At 53.4% G+C, this 25,838-nt stretch overlaps 1 protein-coding gene across 2 annotated transcripts in view; it reads right to left on the bottom strand.

Annotated features, from left to right (window-relative positions):
* The window catches only part of PRKCB (protein kinase C beta), a 115,494-nt gene extending 94,423 nt beyond the window's left edge, over positions 1 to 21,071 (bottom strand). The window contains exons 1-2 of one of the 2 annotated variants that reach the window (XM_068698938.1): positions 20,736 to 21,071; positions 20,385 to 20,416 (exon numbers count right to left, since the gene is read on the bottom strand). In XM_068698938.1, the coding sequence (XP_068555039.1) occupies positions 20,385 to 20,416; positions 20,736 to 20,905 (202 nt within the window). In that variant the 5' untranslated portion in view covers positions 20,906 to 21,071. The remainder of the gene's footprint in view (positions 1 to 20,384; positions 20,417 to 20,735) is intronic. The other variant, XM_068698937.1, reaches the window with a different exon arrangement.
* Between the last annotated feature and the right edge of the window lie 4,767 nt (positions 21,072 to 25,838).

The following is a 25,838-nucleotide window of genomic DNA, read 5'->3' as shown; positions in this document are numbered from 1 at the left end:
AACCCTGAGCTGCTCTCATAGCAAGCTTTATTGCAACAGGGTACACCTGCTTCAGCCCTGATGTCCCAGTGCAGGATGGAAGGGAAGCCAAACGCATGGTGCCAGCCAGGTGGAGCCCAGAGGAGCGATGTTCCAGCACTGAAAGTGCAACTAGAGCCAGAATCCCCACGTGGCAGCAAGGAGAGGTTGTGCATGGCACCAGGTCCTCTGCCAAGGGAAGAATCCGGGCTGCTTCACAAGGGAAAAACTGGGGACAAAGCCTTAGACAAAACCACCAAAGACTGAGCATATGCCAGGCTTCCCTTTACTGCAGGATTTCCAGCAGCAGGGAGCCCAGGGTGTCCATGCTCTCACACACTGCCCATCTGCAGCAGCTCAACACCTCGCCTGCAGCTTCCATCACAGCCCCTGCCCCAAAACCTCCTCGGCACAGGGATGAGCAGGACCCTGAAAAGGACGCACAGTCACACCCAGCATCGATGCTCACGCTGTGCCAGGCACCAAGCACGACTGAAGTTCACAGTTGCTAGCAAGAACCTCCAGGCTCCAGAAATAGCTTTGGGGAAGCAATACCACAGATTGCACCTCAGGGTGCACAAGGGGACTTCACGGCTGGCACCGCGCTGCAGCTTCCTGCTCTCCCATGAGTCGGGAGGACGGCACCGAGCCGAGCTGCCCGAGCAGCACATGTACTTGTTCAGAGAACTAAGCTTTGAAGTGCTGGTGTGGCCAAGCCACCGAACTGGGTTTGCCTGAGGAAAGTGGGAAAACAGAGAAAATGGACACTGCAGTTCTGCACTAGATGGACACTGGAGTTTTTTTCTCTACCATTTTGCAAGTCTGGGAGCAGAAGCCTGCTGTCCTTGAGTTCCCTTCGCTTTCAGCCTGGTCCCACCTCCCCACTGCCCCAGGCCCAGCCTGGCTCTGGCCTCCCCAAAGCCGTTACTGTAAAGCTGAACGCAGAGGCTACAGGAACACGCTGCACCCAGGCTGTGCACTGCCATCTTCCCTCATTTTATTTTCTGTTCTTCTGCCTTGATATGAAGTCATGTGTTCAAGTTATCAGAGAGCTGGAAGTGAGTCAGCACAGTAAACCACAGCCTAAGAATGTAACTAATTAAAACTATTCACTCAAACCAGCATGCTCCAAAATATTCCAGACCCTAAACAAAGCCAATTGCATCAGCAGGACGCAGCAAGTAACGCCGCTACGCTGGCTCCTGTCTTCTGCAGCAGCTTTTTCCAAGAACCAGCCACATGGCAATGCAACAGGGCTTCGGTGTCGGGGCACCGCGCTCCTCAACAGACAGCAGGCATTGACTTCTGAGAGTTTTACTTCAGCCTTGGTGACTGCAGAAGTCGTGTTTTAGTTGTGGGAACACTTGAAGCCATTACCAACAGCTGAAGGAGCGGAGGGCAAAGAGCAGTGTTTGTATGAGACTCAACAAGCCGGTGACTTCGATGCAGGAGTCAGAGCAGCAGCACAAATGAGCTGTACTCCCATCCCCGGTCTGTGCATAACAAACACGGTGGAGTAGGTCAGGCAAACACCTTGCTACCTTTACTGTATTTATCCTCCCACTCTTTTTAAGAGGCTGGAGTGTAACTTGCTCACCGAGGCTAAGGGACCCCAAGGTTACACAGGCAGATTGCGGCAGAACGGGGAACTGAGCTACAGCATTCCCAAAACCCAGCAGCAGCAATGCCTGGGGACCAGGGAGGACCTGAATGCTCCTCTGCCACCACACAGTGCTGCTGGGGTGCAAGGAAGTGCTGTGCAATTAAATGCTGGGACACCTGCTTGCAAAGTGGTGCCCAGAGGATCAGATCTCAGGATCTGGCAGGAGCAGAGCACATTGCTGTAGGTGTTCATGGGAACAAGGCTGCCTCAAGCCCTCTCCCTGCAGAGGCACAACCCCAAAGCCCTGGGAGAGCCCCACACCCCAAACATCACAGGCTGCGTGCAGATGGCACCTTCTGTCCACACAGGCAGCTGTCTGGTGACTCAAATCAAGGCTCCTTACTCACCAAATCTACCCGTTATGGAGTACGGGAACAGGCAAAAGTGACATTTTTTTTTATCACTAACTAACATGAATAAAAAGCATTTAGTTAAAGACCTCTCTACTGCAGAGAACGCTTCCTTTACGCAATTGAGATGAAGTATGAGAGCATGAAGCCAAATCCAGCGAGTGCAACGGAGCTGCAGCAGCTCAGGGACGGTGGCAGAACTCCCCAGCAGGCACTGGCAGCAAGAAGCCTTCAGCACAGCCCCCCCAGGCCGGAGATGCTCGCTGAACTCACCCCACACAGTAACAGGGGAGAGGTGCAGACAACTGACTTACAAGAACTGCAACGTTTCTTTGCCGTTAAAATTCGCGGATGTGGAGTGCTTTCTTACAACATTCATCCCTCTCCCAGCCAAGATACAGCATGAAGATCCAGGACTCTATCAGAGCTGTTGTTTAATACATACAAGCAGACAGTAGGAGCTGGGTCATGCTAATAAACTTTGGCTGTGAATAACTAACCATCCAGCTACGAGTGCTGCAAGAATAACATCAGACAATTAAACGGGACTTCTAAAAATAGACAACCTGACCTGCTACCGCTTCTATCACCCCAGCTTTCCCTGCAGAGAAGCTGTTAAAGTTGTGTCAAACCTCAAAATATTTCTTCTTGCAGCTGAAGCAGTGCAGATTCTGCAAGGGATCCACCCCTTCCTCAATCCAGCTCACTCAGAAGCCTTCACAGAAAGAGAAATCACTACGTAGCAGGCCAGAAGCTCAGAGATAGATGGATATTGACTGCAGTAACAGCATAAGCGATAGGAAAAGCTGCAAAACAAATGGGGCTGTAGCCAGCCAGAGACTTCACACAAGATGCATTTGCCCCAGCTCTGTTTGAGAAGCCAGCAGCCAGGAAGGAACAGGCAGCACTCGCACCAACACCAGTGGCTGATGAATTCAGCTGCCCTCAGGAGAATCTGCAAAGAAGCGAGGAGCTGGAAGCCTTGAAGCCAGGCTGCTGGTGCCTTCCATTGACTTTTTCCAGCCAGCCAACGCAGGCAAGCAGAGCCCAGCACAGCCCCAGCCAGGGACTCCTGCCCACGTGGGCTGTGCCGGGCACCCACTCGCATTGAGCTGTCTCGAAGGAACAGGAGCGCTGTACTTCACGTGGACGGGTTTCATTGCTCTCATCAGGATGTCGAGAAGACAGAGAAGCTTTGTGATCCCACGTGCTGGGTGCCGTTACCTCGGGTTTTGCAATTTGCGTGCTGTGTTACTTCAGTCAGGAGGCCACGCACAGCGACACTGCTCCTGGAGCTTTTACAGAAACGAAGGTCAGCTCTGAGCCTGGAGCAGCACCAATGCTCCTAGTTGTGAAGGAACCAGGGAGCACTGCACGCAGCAGGTATGCGATCACGCTGCTTTGGAGCAGGCTGATACAAACACACAGACCTGCAGCACAGCGCCATAATCCAAGGAAACAAGTTGAACTACATGGAAAGGTTTCCTCCACGTACAGTGACACCCCCGGACCAAGCAGCATCTCCCCTCGAAAGGCAGGAGAGGTGCTTCACGCCCCAGCTGGCCCCCCAGGGTGCACCCCTGCACCAGCCACATACATGCCAACAAGTTTTAAAAAAAACCTCTGTGACTACACCCTCCACACAAACATCTGCAGTGTGTGTGGTTAGATCCTCATTTAAGCTTCTGGCTTGTTTTGAAGTCTGCTCTACAGCCTAACGGGCAGACAGCGAAAGTGAAAACTCAGGTTCTGGATCGGACTCGGAACACAGCAATACTGTGGGGGTACAACAGCAACACGGCCGAGCCCCAGCCACTGCGACCAGGGGACATGTCAAAGAGCAACCCCATTAGCTGGTGTGATGTGAAGATCCTGAACTGCCAGGGTGAAGACAGAAAGCCCCCATCCCACACAAAGGCAGAGGAAGACTGGTGACAAGTGGGGCCCACAGCAGCACCAGGACAGACGTGCATTATCACAGCGCGGGGGCCACGGATGTCACAGGAGAAACAAGCAGCATCCCCTACTTCTCCCTCAGCTCTTCCACACAAAACAGGGTAATTAGCACGTCCTTCTTGCTCCCTCCAAAGCCAGCAATAAGGCAGTTGTGGGATGTTATTTGTCAGCACAGCTGAGATCTGCACCTTGGAAGGGGGGTGTCAGGGGAGCAGCGCTGCAGGTGCATGGCACCAAGCAGCAGTGGCAGCAAAACCCCGGTTCTGCTCCACAGAAGCCAAAGGTTCCAGTCAAGCCCCAGCAGAACTGAATTTCAAAGCAAATACATGGATTTTAGCAGCCCACTGCTGCTGCCTGATGCACGCAGCCATCCCCATGACGTGCAGCCCCAGCAGCAAGCTGCTTCTCCCCACCACTGCGGAGAGGGGGCCACCGGCTGCACCCCAAACAAAGGGAAACGGCTTCATTAACAGGCCAAGGGAAAGCAGTGCTCGCAGACCACCACTTCCCCTGCTGTTTCAGCACGAGCTCATTACAGCCCCTGGCTGGGCACAGGCATCTCTCCCTGGTTTAGCAGCGCTGCTCCCCGCTGGCTCTGTGGAGGACACCTGCAGCTCCTGCTCCCACCGACGGCATCAGAAATGCCGAGCCACGAGTCCCCTCAATTAAACCACTCGCTTCCATGTAATGGCTTGGCAGTTCCTGTAGAGCAGGGCCTGGACAGCAAATAAAACCTAAACAGGACAAGACCTGAATGTGCAATAACTCAATCAAATGGGAGCAGCTGTCCTGACAGGCAGCAACCTCTAGAAGGCCACTGCAGAGCAATTAGGAGCCCAATGGTCTCCGCAGCAATGGGAAGATGAGTTCTTTATGAGGCATCCATCAGCACTGGCTTATTAGGGGAAACGCACATCAAACCCAACAGGCAAAGAAGATGAATTTAAATACAAGCAGCAAGGTTCCAGACACCTCCTTAACTGAAAAACCCAGGCAATTATGCAGCAACTGCCCCAGCACTCAGGCACACGCTCATGGACTCTCCATTGTGGGGCCATTTACTTGCCCTAGAAGTTTTGTGAACAATCAGCGTTAAAAGAAACCATTTGACCCTAGCTCTCCTGAAAGGTCAGCTTGGGCCTTGTAATAAATGGATGGGTAATAGAAGCTCCTCAGAAATCATGGGATTACAGCTAGGAGACTGTGATCCCTAGAGCAACCACCTCAAAGTACACACATGTCTTATGGGATAAGGACACATGGGCAGCGGGTCTGGCTAGAGCCGATCGGCATTTTTCATTTGCTGTCATTCCTAAAGCCCAAAGCTTTAGCACCCCATACAACTCAGCAGAGAGCTGACAGCTATTATTTTAGGAGTCTCCATATGGACCCACTGCAGCATCTTGCAGCTCTAATTTAGGGCACAGAAGGACACGGAGGGGATGGTTGTGCTTCCATCCCACAGCCCCACCGAACACCAGAGCACTTCCCAGCCGGCTCCGCAGGGCTGCAGCTACTGCGCGATAGTGGCTGCGGGAGGGTGGAAAGAAAAATGCTGCCTAAGGGCATATATCCCAGAAATATATATGGGGAGTTAGTTGCTTTAAAGAGGGGTGGGAAATACTTCTTTGTGCTGCTGAGGAGCATGGAAGGGGGCATCGCAGGGAGCCTGCCTTCAGCAACAAGAAGGAGAAGGCGCTTCTTGGGCTGAAGCACGATGCAGCTGGGTACAGGCATCGCCCATGCCAAAAGGGAGAAGCACAAGAGAAAGGGCACTGGCACCACACAAGCACTTGTCTGCAGCGGAAGCAGGTGCAGAGGCTGGCTGAATAGGGACAGGCAGCGCTGGGCATGCCAAGAGCTCCGAGCATGCCGCATCCCCAAAGCCCAGAGCAGCTTTCCCATTTGTGCACGCGGGCGTGGGGACAGCCACAGCTCTCACAGCCATGGGGAGGCCGTGCTGGGGTCACTCAGAGCAGGCTCACACCCGCAGTCCTACTCCAAGCGAGGGCTGGCCACAGCCAGAGCCCCGCAGCACTCATCCAAGCATCCCCGCACACGGGGAGGAAGGCAGGAGACCCCTGTGCCTGCAGCCTCTGCCCCCCCCTTGGGAAGTTCCCAGATCAGCCATGTTGCTTCAAACCCTCTCTAAATGCTGACATAACACTTGGTACTCACATGATTTTCCTCTTGCTTTTTAAAGAAGTATTTTTGTTTCACTCTGACATGGTGGAAGAGAAATTATAGCCAAGCAGCCTGCGATAAGGGAAGAACTTGCAGCAGAGCTGCAGGCTGAAGCGCACAGCCGCCGAGGCAGCAGATTCAGGAATAAGATAAAGCAGCGTGCCCGCAGCTAGGATGCTGCTGCCAGACAGCCCCACGTGGGGCTGCACCCACCGACACGGGGGGATGGAGGGACGCACTTCCACCCCCCTGGGAAGAGGGGACACCCTTCAAACTCCCATAGGTGGGGGCCAGGAAAAGGGAAAAGTGATTGGAATTACCAAATTGCTAACGTGGGGAATTACGAAGCAGGCTGGAACTCTGCAAACTGAAGGAGGGACAAATGAGGGAAGGCAAAGCCCACAAATCACAGGCAGCACAAGAGAGGTGGGCAGGGACTGAGCGGTTTCCAGAACAAGAGCTCGAGGCCATCAGACAGACAGCACCAGCACATCCCAAAGCAAACAGGCGGTGACGGGGCAGTGAGCAGCTCCTGGCTTGTGCCACTTACCAGGGCTGCCCTGCACAGCCCTAGCACGAGCAGCACCAAGGTACCAAAGCACAAGTTATCATGCATAAAGCTTGTTTTGCTGGCTTTACAGAGAAGCATCTGAAAGGCAATTCACAGGTAACTACTGGATTCAGTATTCCTTTACAAGAATCACAGCCTTATAATTTCTGCAATTAGAAAGGGAGTTCTTCTACAGTGATCTAAAATAGAAGTTTTTGTCACAAATTACTAGCTTTCACTCCCCTCATACCTGAGCTTAAACTGAAACTTAAATGGAAATTTACAGGAGAACTAGAAAGTGAGTCAGTCTACCCTTCGCAACAGTCATTTATTTTCATCCTCTTGGATTCAGATAATAGTAACACTAGAGAAATTAAGTTTCTTCAAGATTTCCAATGCCTAAAAGAGAGGAGGGGGTTCTGCAGGAGGCTCTGCCGCGCCGCTGAGCTGTCGGCAGTGCTGCCCGGGGATGCTGCGTGCGGCTCCTGCAGGTAGGGAGGCAGGGGGAGCATCCCACTGACCCCCCTGTGCCAGACGCTGTCCCCACTGGTGTCAGGGAGGCAGCATCAGCACGTTGGCACAGCGCTGTTATCCCATTTTTCCTGCCCACGCAGGAAGCAGCTCTCACACCTGTCTGAGGAAATGGCTAAACCAGATCAACAAAACAAGCCCCTTGCCCAGTCACTCGTTGTTTGTGCCAAGCTGCAGCCCGAGTGAGGACAAAGGACTTCTCTCTTCTGAAGTGAGCCCTGTGGAGGCCAAAACGCATGGAGATTTCTAACTTGCATTTGGGACAGGAACAACAACCACATGCAGCAAAGCCTCAGCAAAACAAATTAAAAATAAAAAGGATAAAAAAGCAATGTTATCAATTAGAAAGATCCATGCAGAAAGCTTCTCGAGCAAGCTGAGGAGGGGCTCCTGAGGAAAGCCAGCCCTGTGCTCTCCAGAGCCCAGCAGCCCAGAACAGCCCGCGAGCCCCCTGCTCCTGGGACACGGCCACCTCTGCCCCCTGCAAAGCCTCGGGATGGAGCCATCACCTCCCGATCCCCGACCCACCGCAGGCAGCTGGCTGCCCTTGCCCACCAGCCAGCTGGGTGCGGGGAGCCTGGAGCCTCTCACTGCCAGCTCGAGGCCACGAGCTCGTTTTCTTGTGCTGGCAACGCTCAGCGTCACCTTGGGCTAGCTGACGACACAGGCAGAAACACAAAGTTCACAGAAAGCATTTCAAAGCACTTTATTTTCAATCGGCAGCAGAGATGAGATTCAGAAAACATGCTGCAAAGCTTCCTATGCCTGTACGCATCTCCTGAGTATTCGGGTCAATAGAGGGACTGCTGTTAAAGAAAAAATGGTTTTACGTATATGATGAGGGAGAATTTAATTCTGCTTCAAGGTTGAGACAAACAAGCCATTTTTCATGCAGTTTTTGATGACAGCATTTGTCCACAGCCCAGACAAGTATTTTTCTTCTTTTACATCAGGGTAAGAACACCAAAACAAAGGAGTTCAACTCTAAATTGGTTGGCATTAAAATAGATATTCATAGAGTTTTGGGGAAGGAAGAAATTTAAGCTGCACTGTTTGAAGTTACTTTAGAAGAGATTCTCTACAAGGGTTTAGTACTCAACAAAAATGCAAATCACCGTAATGGTTTCCTAAGCAAATGAGCTATTGTTACATTTTTCCAGTCCAGCAGCATCTTGCTCAGAAGATCTAATAGCAGCCCTACCGAGCAGCAGCTAATTAAAGCCTTTCCTCCTGCCAAAAGCCCAGATCCAGAGTCTCTAAATGACCCAATAAGTGAGACTTTTTCCACCTCAGAAGCCCCAGGGGACACCAGGTCAGCTCTGCTCTGACCACTGCCACATCCACACATCTGCCCACACCCTGCCCGCCGAGAGGTACCACGGGCCGATGTCCTGTCACATCTCGCCCTGCCCTTGGCTATGTGGCACAGGGGCAGGCTCAAGGACACCTCTCCCACCAGCCTCCCACCTTCCGCAGCCCCCCATGGAGGCTGAGGACAGAGGGGACACCTCGCCCCAGTGCAGGGCTCACACCACCGGCACAGACATTGCCCCATGTCCCAGCAGTGAATGCACAGCAGCTGTGAGCCCTGCAGGGTGCCCTCAGGAACGGTGCTCCCCAGAGCCCACCCTGCCCAAACCCCTGCTCCCTGCCCAGCCAGGGGCTTTGGTGCCCAGCCCAGCCACCCCCCCACACACGCCTGCGGGCTGCCCATGTGCTGTGTGGCCGGGGAGCCCCTTCCTTCCTCCACGGGCAGAGGAAGCCGTGTCGGGAGCCCTTCCTGCTTCCCCTTCCCCTGCTGGCCCCACAGCTGCAGCCACTGGGGTCAGCCCTCGAGACGCACGCTCCCCAGGGCAAGGAGCATCCTTCAGCCCACCCCAAGCGGGGTGGCACAGAGAGGCTCCAGGTGCCTGGAAAGGTCTGAGGATGAGAGAGAAAACTTGAGGGTGAAGCAAGACCTCCCCTGCTTCGGCACAAAGCTCTGCTTCCACCACACAGCCACCTGCAGAATGCCACGGCTGTGGTGAGGGGCAGGGCTGCCTCCCTCCCACTGGGAGGAGATGGCATCAAGGAGGTGACATGAAGGTAGAAGGCTTCTGGGACAAATATCTACCATGCTCAGAAGGGGATGGCTTGCAGGACAAGCTGCCAGGCCATGAGAGTGCAGATGCTGATGTCTGAGGCAGGGAAAGCCCCAGAAGCAATCTCTGAAATCAGCTTCTCAGCTGCCATGAAGGTCACTTTGTTTCACTCTGGAGAATAACTTGCTACTGCTACAGACCTACAAGCCTCATTTCCAGAAGACGCTGGCCCTGAGGCACCTCTCCATCAAAGACGAATGAGTAAGATAAATTTGGAAGTTAATGGACTGAGCTATTGGAGACGGTCCTTAGCTGCATGATCACACAAATGTGAATTAGTTTGGTTTTACAACCATTCCTAGGGCAGCAAGCAGAAAAGCAGCAATCTCCCGTGGCAGATGAGGGAAATAGGGAGCAGAGGTCTCCTGCTCCAGCCCCGACTCCCCCTGTGCACAGACATCCCCTCTGGGCAGCGCTGGGCTCTCCGCAGCTCTCCCCACTTGCAATTCCAGCTGCCACACGAGAGGGCCCTGATCTCCAACCAGCTCCCAAAACCCAGTTATTCCATCAACTCTCCAGATACCAATTGAGCCTGGAGAAGCTGACAACCCCTCCCTTCACGGCTGCTCTCCTGAGGAGGCCCACACGAAGGCTGAAGCAGGCAGTGGAACACCAAGCCCCCAGCAGAGCTAACCTCCACGTGACAACATAGAGGTTGCTCCACAGCAAAAGCGGCTTCCAGAGCCTGACACCAGCCTATAAATAATAGCCAGGAGGGTTATTTCAAGCTGTGCATTAATCTTCCATCAGTACGGGGAGGTGACAACGTGCTGGCTGTGCCTGAATGCGCCCAAGCAGCTCCAGCATCGTGGTGGAGATGAGAGCAGCTGAGACCACGCCGTGCTCCCAAAGCTCTCTGGCACCACCACAACCCCAGCACGTGCTGTTTGGTGGGAGAGGCACCCACTGGAGCGGGGACAGGGGCTGCACCACTCCTACCACCTAGGCAACCTTCAGCCTTCTCTTCTTGGCTACCCTAGGGTACTGGCGAGCTATGGAGTACCTCCAAGTATTCCTGAACTAAGGCAAAGCATGGACTGTAATATATGGAAAGAAAGAAAAACCTAAAAACAAATTACTCAGCCTCTTTGGGTAGGCACAATATTAACAACCTTGACAAGCGCCATCATTTTGCTTACAAGGCAAGTGTTAACGGTCCCCGCCAAGTGCAGCACCAAGATGTAATGATCTCTGAATCAGCCTCTCCCCAAATCATTGCACTGATAAAGGCGGCAGATCTGGTGGTAAATAATGACTTTGCACTGCGTCAGGAGCTAATCCACTCAGTGATGCAAATTAAATTCGTGGGCCACTTCCCCCTCACTCCAGCTTCTCACTGATATTATAGAACAGCCTTCGTACTGACTCCTGACTTCACAGCGATGTCACTGAGCAGAGTTGCATGAAGCCATTCACAAGAGCCCGGACGACTTTCCCTCCTCTTCACAACCGCACTTTCTCATTCTTCTGCTATAATTGGAAATCATGAAAATGCATTTGTTCATGCACTAGGAGTGTCAGCTATTGAATGTGCTTGCTGTTCAGACCGTCAGAACGGAGGTATTTAGCTGTTCCCTCTAAAGGTGAAGCTATTACTGGCGCAGCACTCCACGTGGCAACAGGTGACGGGAGGAACCGGCCGGCGTCACCAAGCAGGAGACAAGAAGCGCCTGAAGGCTGCGATTGAGGCATTACGGTCTTTTTTAGCTTGAGTGTTGCTGACTAAATATCAAATGTAGGAAGACCAGATCAGAGCTAAGGATGACTGCAGCTCTGAAATGCGATTCCCACCCAGCAGAGCGAGGCAGAGCCATCCCGAGCAGCCGGCAGTTTCCATTGCTCTGAGGAGAGCACACGTGCTTGCCTAACCCACCTGCTCTCTGCACACAGCAACCACGAGCCCTGCTCAAACAGAAGTCTTGCAGAGTCACTGATTTCACCTCCATTTCCCCAGCCAGCCCCCCATAATCACCTGCTTGGAACAAGAAAGATTTTCTTGCTCAGAGGAAATAGCACTTCTACACAGAGGAAAGTTTGCAAGTAGACTGATTCTCCAGAAAAACAGATTTAGCTGGATGAAAGAGAGCCAATATAACGGGAGTGGTACCGCAATGCACCTCAGGTGAGTGAGCCCAGGAGCTTGCAGGTACTGTAACCCACTGCTCCTGGGTCTTTTGGCAGGCATTGCCTGTACAGCTAGGATCAGCTGCGAGTACGTTCTGCTTGGCACGTCTAAACAAGATGTATAAGCCTGGCGCAAAAGCAAGGCCAAATATGGAGGTGAATTAATGGAGGAGACGCAACTGAAGTGCACTCGACGTACAGCAGGCACCACGCTTCAGCTGCGGCAGGAAGACCTGGCCATGGCAGCACTCGTCCTCCTGTGCTACCGAAGTTAAACTCTGAGCACAAGAGGCTAACAAGGCTACAGCAGTTCACCAAACACTTGCTGACTCAAGTACCATGCTAGAAATATTTTTCCCCCCACAATGGGAAGAGCAGGGTAGCTATGACCAGCTGAGGAAGTCAGCCCAAAGCCCTGAAAAGCACCCAGCTGAGCAGAGCACAGCTGTGCCTCAGGTTAACTGCACACCACAAAGCGCTGCCCAGACAGCACCGGGCTTCTGAGGGCACACACCAGGCACGCACCCTTCCCTCAGCTGGCATGTGGCAGCAGGTAGATGCACCATGCAGGCAGCTCAAGTGTGCCTGAGCAGCAACAAGTGGAAGAGTCAGGTCTTCGTTAACAGCATTTATCAGTACCTAACAGGAGGGTAGCTACTGCTGACCCTGCATGTGCCCAGCTTCCAGAAAAAGAGGCACTTGGTAAGCAAGAAGAGGAGTTAACCGGCTTCCAGGAACCTCATCCCAGGAAGAGGAGGACCAGACCTATTGCAGTTCACAACGAACATGGCATTGCAGATGAGGCGGCTGCAGGGGAACAGTCCTAAGGCAATTTATGCACTGCAGATCAGCACGTGGCCAGCAGACAGTGCCCACCGCTGCCAGCAAACACAGAGCTGAAGCACGCTGGCAGCATGCAGCTGAACCTGCAGGAATACATCTGTCACGGTTTCATGAAATGCATTTCCCTTCAGAGGGAAACAGGATCAGCTATCAGAAGCAATGGTGAGAGCTGAGCTACTGTATGAAGTGTGATCCCGTAAGTGCTGGTCTTGCTTTCTCTTGTGTCAATAAACACTGAAGTAATCCCCCAAAGGAAAACAAATAAAAAAATAAAAAAGTACAGCTGCTTGCAAGTTGTTGGTTTGTTTGGTTATACAGGATTCAGGTAGCCTGGAATGGGAATGTTTGAGTTTACTTCAAGGATATGCAGGGAATGTTTGAGTTTATTTCACTTCTCCAACACAGGCTGATCTAAGAACAGGAGCAATAAATCACTCACAGCCTGCATCGAGGTGATCAGAGGAGGGCATGGCAGCGCTAACGCCAAGCAGCCACACGCCATGCAGACCCCCACACACCCCGGGCTGCGTGCCCACCACCGGCTGCTCCTGGAGAGGGAAGGCTTCTGCTCTCCCTCCTCCTCCTCAGCTCTGCAGGCTGCAAACCTGCAGAAGCATCTCTCACTCGGCAGCTGCTGTTTTGGGGCTGCAGCTCGTGGCTGTCCCACTGCATCACTGCATGCAGCACTGTGACCGCCACCGGGATGGGTCAGATGGAGAAGCCAAACAAGCGACCCCTAACCGGGGGAGCTGCTTGCACAGGGTCATCCCTCCGGCTCCTTGGAGCAAGCCCCAGTCCCTGAGCACAGGCAGACCCATTGGAGGAGTGCTCAGCTCCACACAGGGAGCTCACCCCCAGCACAGCTCTGGGCAGTCAGCACAGCACCATGCCTACAGGAATCACCCCCCCAAAATCTGGCAGAGCCTGCCCGGTGCTGGGCTGCCTCTGCCCTTGCACAGCACCAGTGCGAGGCTCACCAAACAGCTGGGCAGGCAGGAACACTGCCTCGCTGGGAAGTCACAGCCAGAGCTACGACTTGCAGGAACCACTCCTGCCTAATGCAAAGCGCTTGGCTGCTACTGAGCACCACATGGCTGGAGCTTTCCTCCCATCTCCCCCACCTCTCCTGCAGCTTTTGTGGAAAAGTTGGCTTCTCCGGCAGGCTGGGGCAGCTGGCACTGAGCAGGGCCAGGTCACTCCTGGTGAGCAGCGCTCCTCCTTGCTGGGCACATCAGCAGCAGTCCTGTGCCAGGGAGCAGCCCTCAGTGTAAGCTCTGATGGGACTGAAACGCTTCAGGGAGATTTTTTTCCGGAGGACTACAGCATTTGCCCATCCATTTTACCTCTCTACCAGTAACCTCACCTCTTGTTTGTTTTGCCTCAGGGGGCTCCTGGATGAGCAAGTCACCTGCCTCTCTTGGAGAGTTCGGAGGGTCTGTCCACGCTCTTGTCTCCCTCCTTCCTCTGCCTGGCCATTGCAGATGCCATGCCAGTGCCTGTCAGACAGCAGACCCAAGGCTGCGCCCAGGATCGGTGTGCAAGGAGCCCTGCCTTTACTGTTGTGTTTCTGTGCCTTTTCCAGGAAGTTTGTTCTTAGCAATCTGCCTTACGTGGCAAGCCTTGACGAAAACAAGGAGCACGCTGCCCAGAAAACCCACAGTTACTCCTCTCCTACAGGGAGCTTGTTACTCACCTTTTCTAAATGGCTCTAATTTCTGGACTTCTGGAATAATGATTCATGAAGCCGTTTAAGAGGAATTAATCGCACAGCATTGCAAACACCCTCCACTGCTCTTCTGTGTTGTCCTTCATCTTGGAGCCTTGCACCACATGCATACGAAGGCAACCCACAGTTGGCCTCTGGCAGGTCCAGGGCTCTGTTTGTGTTAATGTACAGCAGCAATCCTTTGCACAGCTGGTTTCTCCAGGTATAACCCACCCAAACATTTCTCTTGGGCAAAATCCCATCCCACCCACCATTACAAGCATCCCTCCTCATTACCACACACGTTCGAGGCAGAACAGGAGACAGCACTTTAACATTTCCCTTCTTTTTGTGCACTTCTTAATTACGTGTTCCAAGCAGTTCTGCCCTGAACTAAATAACGGGCACAGTTAGAAGTTAATTTCTTAGTCATGGTGATCATGCGACTTATTTGCTGATAAATCCAAAGGGGGGACTGGATAGCATTGATGAGTGTATCAAGCTTTCTTAGATTTCGGTCTTCTCAAGTGCATTCAGAATGCTGAAGAGCCGTGCTGGCTGGCTGGGAGAGCAGTAACACAGCAGAAGGGCTTGTGAAACTCTTCTAGCGTGAGTGCCTGGATAAACCCCCGCATTAACAGAATCCGTACCAAACTTTGGAAGGAGATTCAACCCAACCCATCCCACACCAGAAATCGAACATGGGCGGTCTTGCCAGTTTGTGGCCCCAATGCCTCCCACCCACAGGTCAGTCTACAGGAGCCAGACCCACCGCACACCCCACCGGGTGTCCCAGGCCAGCAGCAGAGCCCAGAGCAGGGAACCAGGGAGGGCAGAGCAGCCTCACTGCTGCGTGGGGATGCCCTGCACACACCCCAGAAGCCCAGGGGATTGTTAGGACCGCATACAAACGAGCTAGCAGATATATGGAAAAGCCTGCACCATCTGCTGAAAAGTCTCCTTAGGGACCGCGCGGGCATTAAACTCCCCTGGAAGGCTCAATAGCTGGAGAATCATCATCATGGAGCCCCGTGTACCAGGGCGGCTTAACCTCTGTGCTGGAGCCCCAAGTGACAGAGCAGCTCGCCACAAACCCACAGCAGCCTGGAGCCAGCTGAGCCCCCCCCACACCCAGCCTGTTTCTGACACTGGTCAGTGGCAGATACCCTGGGAAGGAAACAGACCGCTTCGTTATCAAAGTTTGACGATCATTTTAGGATGACAGTTATCTCAGGAGATAAGAAAAAAATCTACTATGCTAATTACACAGGGGGAGGGCAAAGAGAAACCACTTCCACTGAGAAACTAAAACGAACCTTCTGCACTGTAAGGAGACACTGACAGGGCTTCACATATCAAGTGATCCCTGCTGAACCTGATAGCCACGGACCCGGCACTGCAAGAGGCTTCTGCAAATCCAGATTTCCTTCCAAAACATATCTCCTTCCTCAGGTGCTCTTCAGAATTGCAAGCACCTAGCTCAGAAAAGAGCAGGATTAGAGAAACCAGATCAGGCCACAGGCTTTAACGCTCATCTTTAAGGGAGACCTGACCATTCAGCCAAAATGTCCAGGGGCACATCTTCCCATTTTCCCTGTCAGCTCTGTTTTTATTCACAATTCTGCAGAACCACAGACCATCTGGCACAGCGAGCAGGGGACCAGACCGACTTCCCCTTTCTATTTCTACCTGCTCCAATGCACTGCCCCAGCAGCCCAAGAGCGGGGCTCCCTGTGCCCAGAGGCTTCACTGCTACAGCACTGAGGATTGTATTACCACTGCAAGGCACACAAAAATCCTCCAAAATTATGTTTCCAATTTCTGCAGCATTATATAATTAGCATCATTTGTGTTGCAAAAGTAATTGCAGTAACATTTTTAATTAGTCTATTTGAACACTAACATTTCTCCACTGTGCATAATATGTTGACACGAAATTACTGGTTTTGAGGCAACTCTGAATGATTGGAGTTTGTTTTGCTTTTGTTTCTCACTTGCTTAATACAGTCAATAAACGTGCACGCTGAATGCCTGCATGGAGTTAATGGCGACAACCACCACCACGAGCTGCAGCTCAAGAGGCTCGAGCTGATGGGTTTCACTTCCGTCTGGAGGGCAGCGCAGAGGTGGGGGAAGGAAGGGTGGGTTTTGAAGGCAGATAGCAAGAGAGAAATACTCGTTTAAGAGGTAAGTGCTGACATTCTCCAGCTACTTTGTTTTTGCATCAAGCGTTGAATTGAAAACGTAAGGCAAGTGAGAGCACTAGCTTCGGAGGACAGGGAGAAGAAAATGTGGAAGTATATTTGGCATGAAGTTTGGAAAGAGAACAAATTTGAAGAGTATCTTTGCTTACTGAGCCGTAGCTAGGGATAAGAAGTAAACATTTTACCCAGAAAAGTTTCTGCATGAGATCCAAGCATCCATTACCAAATGATGCTGCCTTTTTTTTCCTCCCATCTCCTCTTAAGGAATCAAGATTCTTCTTTCCAAGATCTTTTCTACTTACTCTGTACACGTGAAAGCAGTAACAGATGCAGGTTATTTTTTGCTTGTAAGTGAGAATCACATTACATGGCTCTTCACCTCTACACAAGCACTTCTTCCCAAGTTCCCAAGGTGAAAGCACAGCCCAACAGCTGTGACAGTGACTGCAGGTTGAACAAATGCAGTTATCAGGGCAGGCGCCCTCCTCACAGTGCCTCCAACGCAGCCAGCACCCTGAACCACAGAGAGACCAAGAGCTGTTTGGACAACAGAGAAATACACCCCAAGGATGGCAAATAGGGAACATAAGCAAAAAAGATGAAGAGAAAGCTGGCAGTTCACTAAATCAGCACATTCTGAGAACAAGACCAAGAACAGCATTTTCTACAGCTTTCAAGTGAGTTCCTGTTCCCCTAAGTTCAGAAGGGTTTTGAGGATGCCAAAGGAAAGGGGACAGCAAAGCCATCAGTGGTAACTTAACCACACACCGTGCTTTCACCCAGACAGCCTGCAGATAAGACGCTTCTCTGCCCTCTTCATACGTTTCCTGGTAATGGTCTCGGACAGATGGATTTCAAAATCCAGGAAGGAGGAGGTGGAGGGGAGAACACACGCACCCTTTTCTCTTTGTCATTTCCGAGGTCACACTAAAGCCCGCGTACCTTGCAGCTCTGGCAGATCGGTACGGCATCGCTAGAAGCCCCATCTGCATCTCCCGCTGACACGAGGCCAGCGCACCGAGCTTTCCCCTAAAAAGAGGCTGTTACTGGCAGCCCCGGGTACATCCACAGCACGGCACCGAGCCCCATGCCTGCCAGCACTGCCAGTGCCCTGGCGCCGAGCCCTGACCGCGGGGAGCAGCCCCGTGCCTCCGGTCAGCCGGCACACAGACCTGCTGCTGGGCTGAGGAAAGACGTTAGCCCCAGGAGTTTTAAGATGTATGCAAGGATAAGAAGGAGATTGCACACAAGGATAAGGAGATTAGCAAGCAATTAAGTGGCATTTGTGGTATCCATTAGTATTTCAAGCTACAAAGAGTCAGTTTCTGCAAACTTCCTGCCAAAAGTCACAAGTAATGAGCTAATTAACAATCTAATTATTGCAAATGCCCTAGAAAGAAATCAGGGCACAGGTGAAAACCTACTTAAGCAAGCACGGCAATAGGAAACAGCTCAGAAACAAGACAGCCATGTGCTCTAGCTACATTTCCAGCTATCGTCACTGAGCAATAGGATAAAATAGTTGGGGAAGTTGTCCAAGTGGAATCGAAGCTGTATTCTATAAGAGCTAAAAACCTACAATCAAAGCTTACGGTAAGCCTCATGCAGCTGAAGGAGGGGAACCCCTGAGTAAAAGCTAGTCCTGAGGTCTTCCTTCCGTGCAGATTTGATTCATTTACCAAATTCAGCAGCAGCTGCAGGACACCAACGGGGCACAGCCCCAGCAGCCCACTGAAGGGGGAGTCACACACAGCCTAAACAGCTGCCACAACGGATCCCTGGTGAGCAGCCTGGTGACTTCGGGGGATGGAGCGAGACTCCATGCTGGGCCTGGCACCCCACTACAGCAAACAGCCATCTCCCCCCTGGAGCGGCCACGGTACCCATGCAGATGGTGCATGATAGAAGCACGGGGCTCAAGCTCGCCTTCCCGACCTGTGAGCACTGTACACAGGGACACCGCGTGCCTCCATCACAGGGCACCAGCTGCAAGATGCTTTCACTCTAATGAGGATCACACCCACGGGCTGAGCTACAGCTTGCACTGATCACAGCACTTGTGCCACAGGATCTCAGAACCCCGCAGAGGGGGCAGACGTGGAAGTCGGGAGAGCATTGATTTTTTTGAAGGTGTTTGGAATAAAAAAATTGGTCTGTTTTACATACCACAGTCTGCAAAATTTACTGCAATAGAGAAATGTGGTTTTCATGTCTGTAATACCAGAATAACCTGGAAATGGTTTCTTAAGGCAGAAAGATATGTTACAGACCAGTCACACACCTTTGGAAATGTCATTGAGCACAGCACGCTAATGGGAATCCTACTGGTGTTACTGCAGCTTGTAAAGCCTCCTGCTTCAAGAAACCACAGGGAGGATTGCTCTGTTTAATATCTGGGGGGCAGGGTCAATTGCTGGCCAATTGCTGTGCATTAGCACATCTGAGACTACCGTTATGGGTCCCATTTACCGACCTCACACTGGAGACTGATTTAATATTAGTTAAAACATTTAAGGTTAAACCTTGGAGCAAGTGCACAATTACAGGTTCGGACAATAGTCCTCAATGGCTGGAAGAGAGACTTGAAAAGGCTCAAATTATCTGATATTGAATACTACAGGTAGAACCGAGCAAAGCACTAGAAATTACAGAGGAAGAAAGAAAAACTCCTGCCCCACCGGTAGGTGACCCCCCCAGCCTTCTCTAGGGAACTTCAAATTTCAGAGATGCTGTGTTTGTACCAATACGCCTGCCGTGATGCTGTATGCACCACAAGGAGAGTCAGAGAATTAATGGCTGGGTAAGCCTTAGAAGCCCCACAAAGAGCTACAAGCTCCACTAAACTCCTGTGAGTAACACAGCTGCCCATGTATGAAACCTCAGGTGCCAGGGGAAAGCATGCCCATGAAGATCACCACCAGGACTTGCTTTAGCCTCCACACCTGATTTCCTCTGCTTGTCAGCCCAGCCCAGGCATTTGGAGGGGGCTTGAGACAGGTGGCAGGGATACAGTTGGTACTTTAGGGTTACACCCTTAAGGCAAGCAGCAGGTGCTATGGATGAGCAGCACCATTAAGCTTGGCCTAGAGCTTGTAAGATCACCTGCAAAGATGCTCCCCAGAGCACCCAAGTCAAAACCTTCCCACCTGCAGCCACCCCAGCTCCCAGGTGCGGTACAGAGTTAGCATCTGAGGCTTGGATCCCCTGTGGCACCTCACACCTTGAGTTTCGATCCTGTGCCACATCATCATCAGGGGGGCTGTTTTCTGGTCCAGATACAAGCGAAGTATGCCAAGACAGTGCCACAACAACAGCTTGAGTTGTACGGTGGTTATATTCTCATGCAAAATACCTTATCTCGGGATTCAGCCACCCGGCAAAATAAAGCTTTGCTGTAAATATTCACTAAAGCAAGATCTCAGTGCCAGCAACTGCAAGCATCAACCCTGATTTAATCACAAGCCCTGACTTTAACCTCACACAGGTGTGACCGGCACCATCACAGCCGGGATTCAGTAGGCTGTCTGTGAGCATGCATGATCCCCCCAGCCAGGCTACCTAGAGCACCAAGCAACAAAACCAATAAAACCAAGTTAATTCATATTAATTTCATGAGGGCTCATCATAAACCCCTAAAGAGCCCTTCCAGAATACCAGCACGGTCAGAACAAAGATCTCCGGTTGTAGTAACCTAGAAGCCATTGCAACATGTATCGTTATAAAGCCTCATTTTTTTCCCCAGCAACACAACTAAGCCATTCAAGTTCTTCCCGACTGCATAGCTACGGCAGCGGGCTGCCACCAAGCCGGCACACAGCCCGCTTGCCACTATAACACATTTTCATGTTAAGTGCGTTAAAAACAAACTTCCCTCTGCCTTTTTTTTGGGGGTGACTCCTCTGAAGCCTTGGGCACCCGTCTCCGGTAACGAAACCTGACCGGCGAGCGGCTTTAGAGCACCGAGCGCTCGCTCGGGGGGGTAAGAAAATGACGAAGCTGCTTCCGCGCCCCGGGCACGGCGCTGCCCGCACGGCCCTGCCCGGCAGCCCCCCCGGCAGCCCCCGCAGCGATGCCCCGGCCCCTGCCCCGCGTCCCCGCCGGTGCGCGACACTCACCTTGACACTGGAAGCCCTGCTTCCCGAAGCCCCTGCGGGGAGAGAGGCGGGTGAGCACCCCCGGCACCGGCCCCGCACCGCGACCACCCCCCGGGCGGCCGGGCCGAGGGGACCCCGGGGAGAACGGGGGGGGGGGGAGCGGCGCCGGCAGGGGGTGCCCGGGGCTGGCCGAAGGGAGCGGCACCGGGACAGGGCGCGAGCGGGGTCCGGGGGGCTGCGAGGGGGCGTCCCGGTCCCGGCTGAGGAGGGGGCGCACCGGGGGGGGGCGGGAGCTGCCCGGGGCGATCGGAGGGTGCCAGGAGGGGGATAGGGGGATGCAGGCGGGGAGGGGGGCGCGGTGCGGGCGCTCACCAGATGAAGTCGGTGCAGTGGCTGCAGAAGGTGGGCTGCTTGAAGAAGCGCGCCGTGAACTTGTGGTTCTTCACCTCGTGCACGTTCTTCTGCCGCAGGGCACCTTTACGGGCGAAGCGCACCGGGCCCTCCTCACCCTCGGGGCCCGGCGCCGCCGGCGGCTCGGCCATGCTGGGAGCGGGCTGGGGGCTGCGGGCGGTGGGCTGGGGGCTGCGGGAGGCCGCGCTCGGCTCGGCCGGGTCCGGCCCGGCCCGGGCGCTGCAGCTGGGGCCGGGGCTGGCGCCGCTCGGCACCGCTGGCTGCAGCTGGCGGCAGGCGCCGACACACGCCCGGCGCGGCCCCGCCCCCTCATCTACATAACGCCGAGGCCACGCCCCCTTCATCTGCATACAGCGCCCCTCCTCTGCGGGGCAGGCCCCGCCCTCCGCGGGCGCCGCGCGGCTGGAGCCCCGCCCCCCTGATTTGCATACCGATTTGCATCGCGCCGCGCCGAGGGCGCAGGGGGCGTGGCCGGGATGGGGCTCCGCCCACTGCCTCATTTGCATACCGCACCTGCATCCCGGGGCGCCGCGCCCCCAGCCCCGCTCGGCAGCGCTGCGGGCGGGGGGCGCGGGCAGGGGCCGGGCGCGGGTGTGCGGTGCTACCAGGAGCAGCCGCGGGGAAATCCCGGCCGCAGGAGGCACCGACACCGCCTGGAGGGTGCCTGCTGCAGGACCCGCAGTGACAAGGATGCTGCTCTCCCAAAGTCCGCTGCTGTGCAGTGTTAAGGCCAGAATCACCTCGGGCTGCCCCCACTTTCTGCACCGCATGAGCCGGGGGAGCAGCAGCCTGGGCAGGGTGGCTCCTGTGCTGGGCACATACAGGCATGGGGGATACAAATCCTGCCTCTCCGGGGGGGATTTCTGAACTTAGATCCAACAACAACCTTCTTGTACCCAGCTCACTGCAGACACCTCGGTTAACCCGCATGGAGGAGTTTTCCAGCTGCCTTTGCCATCCATCTTGCTACCTGCCTGTGTCCATGGACACTGAAAGTCAGCTCCATCAGCCCCCTCCCCGGAGGGTCACTGGTGCATCCAGGTCTGCTGGTGCCAGCCCAGTGCTGCACCGCACCTGGTTTGGGAGCTGAGGAAGGGAAAATTTAAATCAAAATGGAAGGAAACTTTAGTTAAAGCATATGAATGAAAATATTTCTGTGAACAACAAACATGTCAAAATTCTCATTTGCAGGATTTAATTCTGGCTCTGCAACCGTGTGATCATTTTCCATCCGTGGACCGAGACCGTCCCCACTCTGCCACGATCCAACCCCCCATCCCACGGGCTCTTTCTCTGAAGAAAGCCCCTCGAGCTCCATGGAATTAAATGCACGGGAGGCTTACCAGAAATAGTCCCAGAGCTGTTATTATGCAGCTGTTTTAAAGGGTTCATTATAATAATAAAACATAGCTGACCTGTCCTGCTGATGTTGTCTTTCCATAAACAGACAGGCTTGTTACTAACACCCAGCACCATGTGATTTTAGTGCTAAGAAGGAGAAATAAATTGCAGGCATCCCTCCTCATGCTGCGATTTTGTCGTGAGGAAATGAAGGGGAACCTTCCCAGGGCTCCTGCGGCGGGGGAGAGAAAGCGCTGGCCCAAGGTGGTGCTTTCTGCTGCAGGTCGTGCTGCCAGCCTGCGCTGCGGGGCGCCTCCTGCCTTGGGGGTGAGGCCCTATTCACTGCCGGCTTGCACATAGAAATTTTGCAACAGAAATAACTCTTTACGCATGCAAAGGAATGGGAGTAATAAGGAAAATAATAACAGGTCATTTTGATTCCTTTCCTGTGTACTTTTGCGAAGGAAACTGGTATATTATCCTAAGTGCATGCTGCACTTAGCATGTAGCCATACTAGGCTGAATTCTTCTTGTTTTAGCTGTGCTTTGCCTATTCCTCCTATTCCTTCTTTGTTGTTCTTTTAATGCATGTACCCATTTCCAAACACAGCCCGCATAGCTGTTGCATATGAAACCCAGCAGCAGCACAAACCACTGAGAAGATGTCTTTAATTTCCCTATATAAGCACTGATATTCATGTTAGTATTCATGTGCAAGCTTTCTTCCCTCTGCTGGGCCAAGAAGTACAAAAGCCAGGTACAGTTCCTGCTTTCATGAGTTTTTTATTCCCCTTTTTTTTTTCCCTTACTTTACCATTTCCATTATTTAACACACTGAGAATCACATTATATTAAAGGTAGGATTTTCAAGGCCGTGCTGATTTTCATGGGAGCTGGGTATCCAGATCCCCTCAGCACTCTGAAATGTCAGGCTGAACATCCACGCAGCTCTTTCCTCTGAGGAAATTATTGTACTTATTAATGCAAGTAAAGTCCCCACAGGTGCAATGAGAGGACGAACGCACAAACAACTCCAAACCAGCACTCTCAAGGGAGTGCAGCGCATGGAGCAGAGGGGAAATCAGCACAGTTCATTCCTGTTTCTGTAAAACTGCAGATTCTCTACCACATTTCCCTCGCTGTCGGCTCCTGCCAGGCAGGCAGAGCAGGGCACTGATGACAAAAGTGCTTCAGCCACACTGCCCCTGTAGCTCACTCCTCCCCTGGAAGGATCTCGCTCACTGCACAAAGGTGAGCATGGCACTCACTCTTTTACAATAATATCTATTAAAAACAAAACAAAACAAAACAAAACAACAAAAAAAAAAACATACATTTGAGAGCACTAGGACAAATCAGGTAGCGGGCTCTCCTCTCCTGTCCCTGCCTGCAGCAGCGGAGCAGTGCCAGGGAGCACAGAGCTTCGCTCCTCACTCCCTGCGGCCTCGCTGTGCTCACCGGGGGGAGAGCAGCCCCGCGGCGCGGGAGACACGGAGACGACGGGTGCAGGAGCAGCTCCATAGAGACGTGATTCATATCCTGAGGAAGGGCCCTCATCCTCCCACAGGCAGCCGGGGATCTGCTTGGTGGAAGGGGAAGAGCTGAGCACGCCGCAGGGCTGCCGCTCGCTGCGGGGAATGTGGGATCGGGAGGGACTGGCACCGGGCTGCGGGACCACGGCTGCAGGAGGCAGTACTGCGAGTCCTCCCGAAGGAAAGCCAGAGCCACGGGGTTCAGATCAGACACCCACTGCAGCACTGTGCCTGGGCGGCTCCAGCACCACAGGTCCAGCAGAGAGGCAGCATCCCCAAAAGATACTGTAAGAGAGAGGGAGAGATGGGGAGAAACAGTTTCTCCCTATTTCCTAAGGATCCTCCTCCACACACACCCAGGATCCTGGCACACTCCTGGCACGGACAGGAGCTATGTTGTAGAGCTGCAGCTCTCATGGGAGGCAGACAAGGTCCCGGCAGGCATGCTGCTGCCTCCATACAGCCTGTGCTGCTGTAGGGATGCTGTTCCCTTCGTGCCCAGGTTGGCTTTTCCTAAAGAATTCAAAGAAGCTTGAAAACAGATTTTCTCTTTTTTTTCCGTGTGTGTTTCACAGGGGCCTAAATCCTCCACAGGAAACAGGTGGAGGAAGAGTCAAGCTCTAATTAAATATAAAGGTGTCTCAGCAGCGCTCCGCCTGTTGCAGAGGCTGCCTCACCCCACAGCGTGCCAGGAAGGGCAGTGTGGGGACGGGGCCCTGGAGGCCGGGTGACCCTCAGGAGTCACCAAAAACTGCCTGTGCCAACAAAGTGCAGGCTCCCCCCTCCCCCATGGAGCAACCATGGAGCTCCCCGCACCTGGAGCATCCCCCGGCAGTGCTGCCCCCACCGGGCACCCCCTGAGGATTCCTGGTCTCCCCCAGGCATGATGGGGGAGAATGGGGGGCTCCCCTGGCGCCCAGGGCTATGTCAGCTGCTCTGGGGTTTCCCTTTCTGCTTTCACAGTTTTTGCATGTTTCACATCTTCCGTGCAGAGAGGATACGGGGGGGAGAGAGAAGCTGCATTCAAGTGAGGAGAGACCTACTTACACACCCACCGTGGCGAGAGCATCCTCAGCCAGCCTCTGTGCAAACAAAGCAGCCCGAATGTTAGCGCGGGAGCGTTACATAAACCCTCAGCCCATCGCCGGCGACGGGAGAGCCGCAGAGGCACAGCCGGGCGCGAGCAGCCGCTGCTCCAATTTCAGACCTGAAAAGCAATCACTTCTCATTTACTTCCCGCTCACATTTTTAGCGGCCTTGTTAAGATTTGGCGTGGCAGACGCCGAATTGCTGTCCCCTCCTGGTCTGCGTGCACGTGGAGGTGCAGGAGCGGACCAGGCAGGGCTGCAGGTGAGGGGCTGCTGGGGGACACTGCAGCTCCACTCACACAGGGAGGCTTTCAAATGCATGGAGCAGAGGCAGAATCCTGGGCAGGGATGAGGAAACCCGTTGCAAAGAGAGCAAGGAAATATTAACCCCAGCAGTCCCCAGAGAACGGAGCAGAGCACGGGTTGTTCAGGTTATTCAGCTGGCAGAGAGCTGGCATATGCCAACCTCTGCACGGCCCGTCCAGGCAGGAATGCATGGGCAGAGGGAAGGGGCTGCAATAAAAAATGTTCTTAAACAGGGCCCCGTCCACCCCAAACCCACCCACGCAGGGCAGAGCAGGCAGGACAGCATCTTCCCATCACATCACAGAATATTTTCAGCAGAAGCAGAGCCTGTGCCTGGTTTCCAGGCTCTCCCAACCACCTCATGCTGCTCTGCTAGGGCTCATGGGCACAGGGAAGCCTGGGGACACAGGTCCCAGCACGGAGCTGCCAGGAGCAGCAGCCAGGGCAGCAAGCTGCTCTCTGGCTCAATGTGCAGATGTGCAGCACTGGTTTAGGGGCCCACGTTTTTTTCCATCACTGCTCAAGACAGAGCACACTGCAGATCAATAAATGAGATAAGAAAACCTTGCAAACCCATGTCTTTCACTTGGTCTCCCACTCAGACAAGGGGCACAGGCACCAAACCCGACAGAAAGCTGCAGAAGCCAAGTGCTCCAGACCTCCACGCATGGCAAGCGCAGCCACCCGTCGGGTGCTTGCGTGGTTCAGCACATCACAAACATGGTTAGGCAATTTAAATATTTCATATTCCTGTCTGCTGGGTTCTCAGGGACAACATTAATTCTGTTTCATGTACC

Source organism: Anas acuta, chromosome 15 (assembly GCF_963932015.1).
Source record: "Anas acuta chromosome 15, bAnaAcu1.1, whole genome shotgun sequence".
NCBI classification, from domain to species: Eukaryota; Metazoa; Chordata; class Aves; order Anseriformes; family Anatidae; genus Anas; species Anas acuta.
The sequence above is the reverse complement of the archived record's forward strand: the minus strand, read 5'-3'. Positions and strand labels throughout refer to the sequence as shown.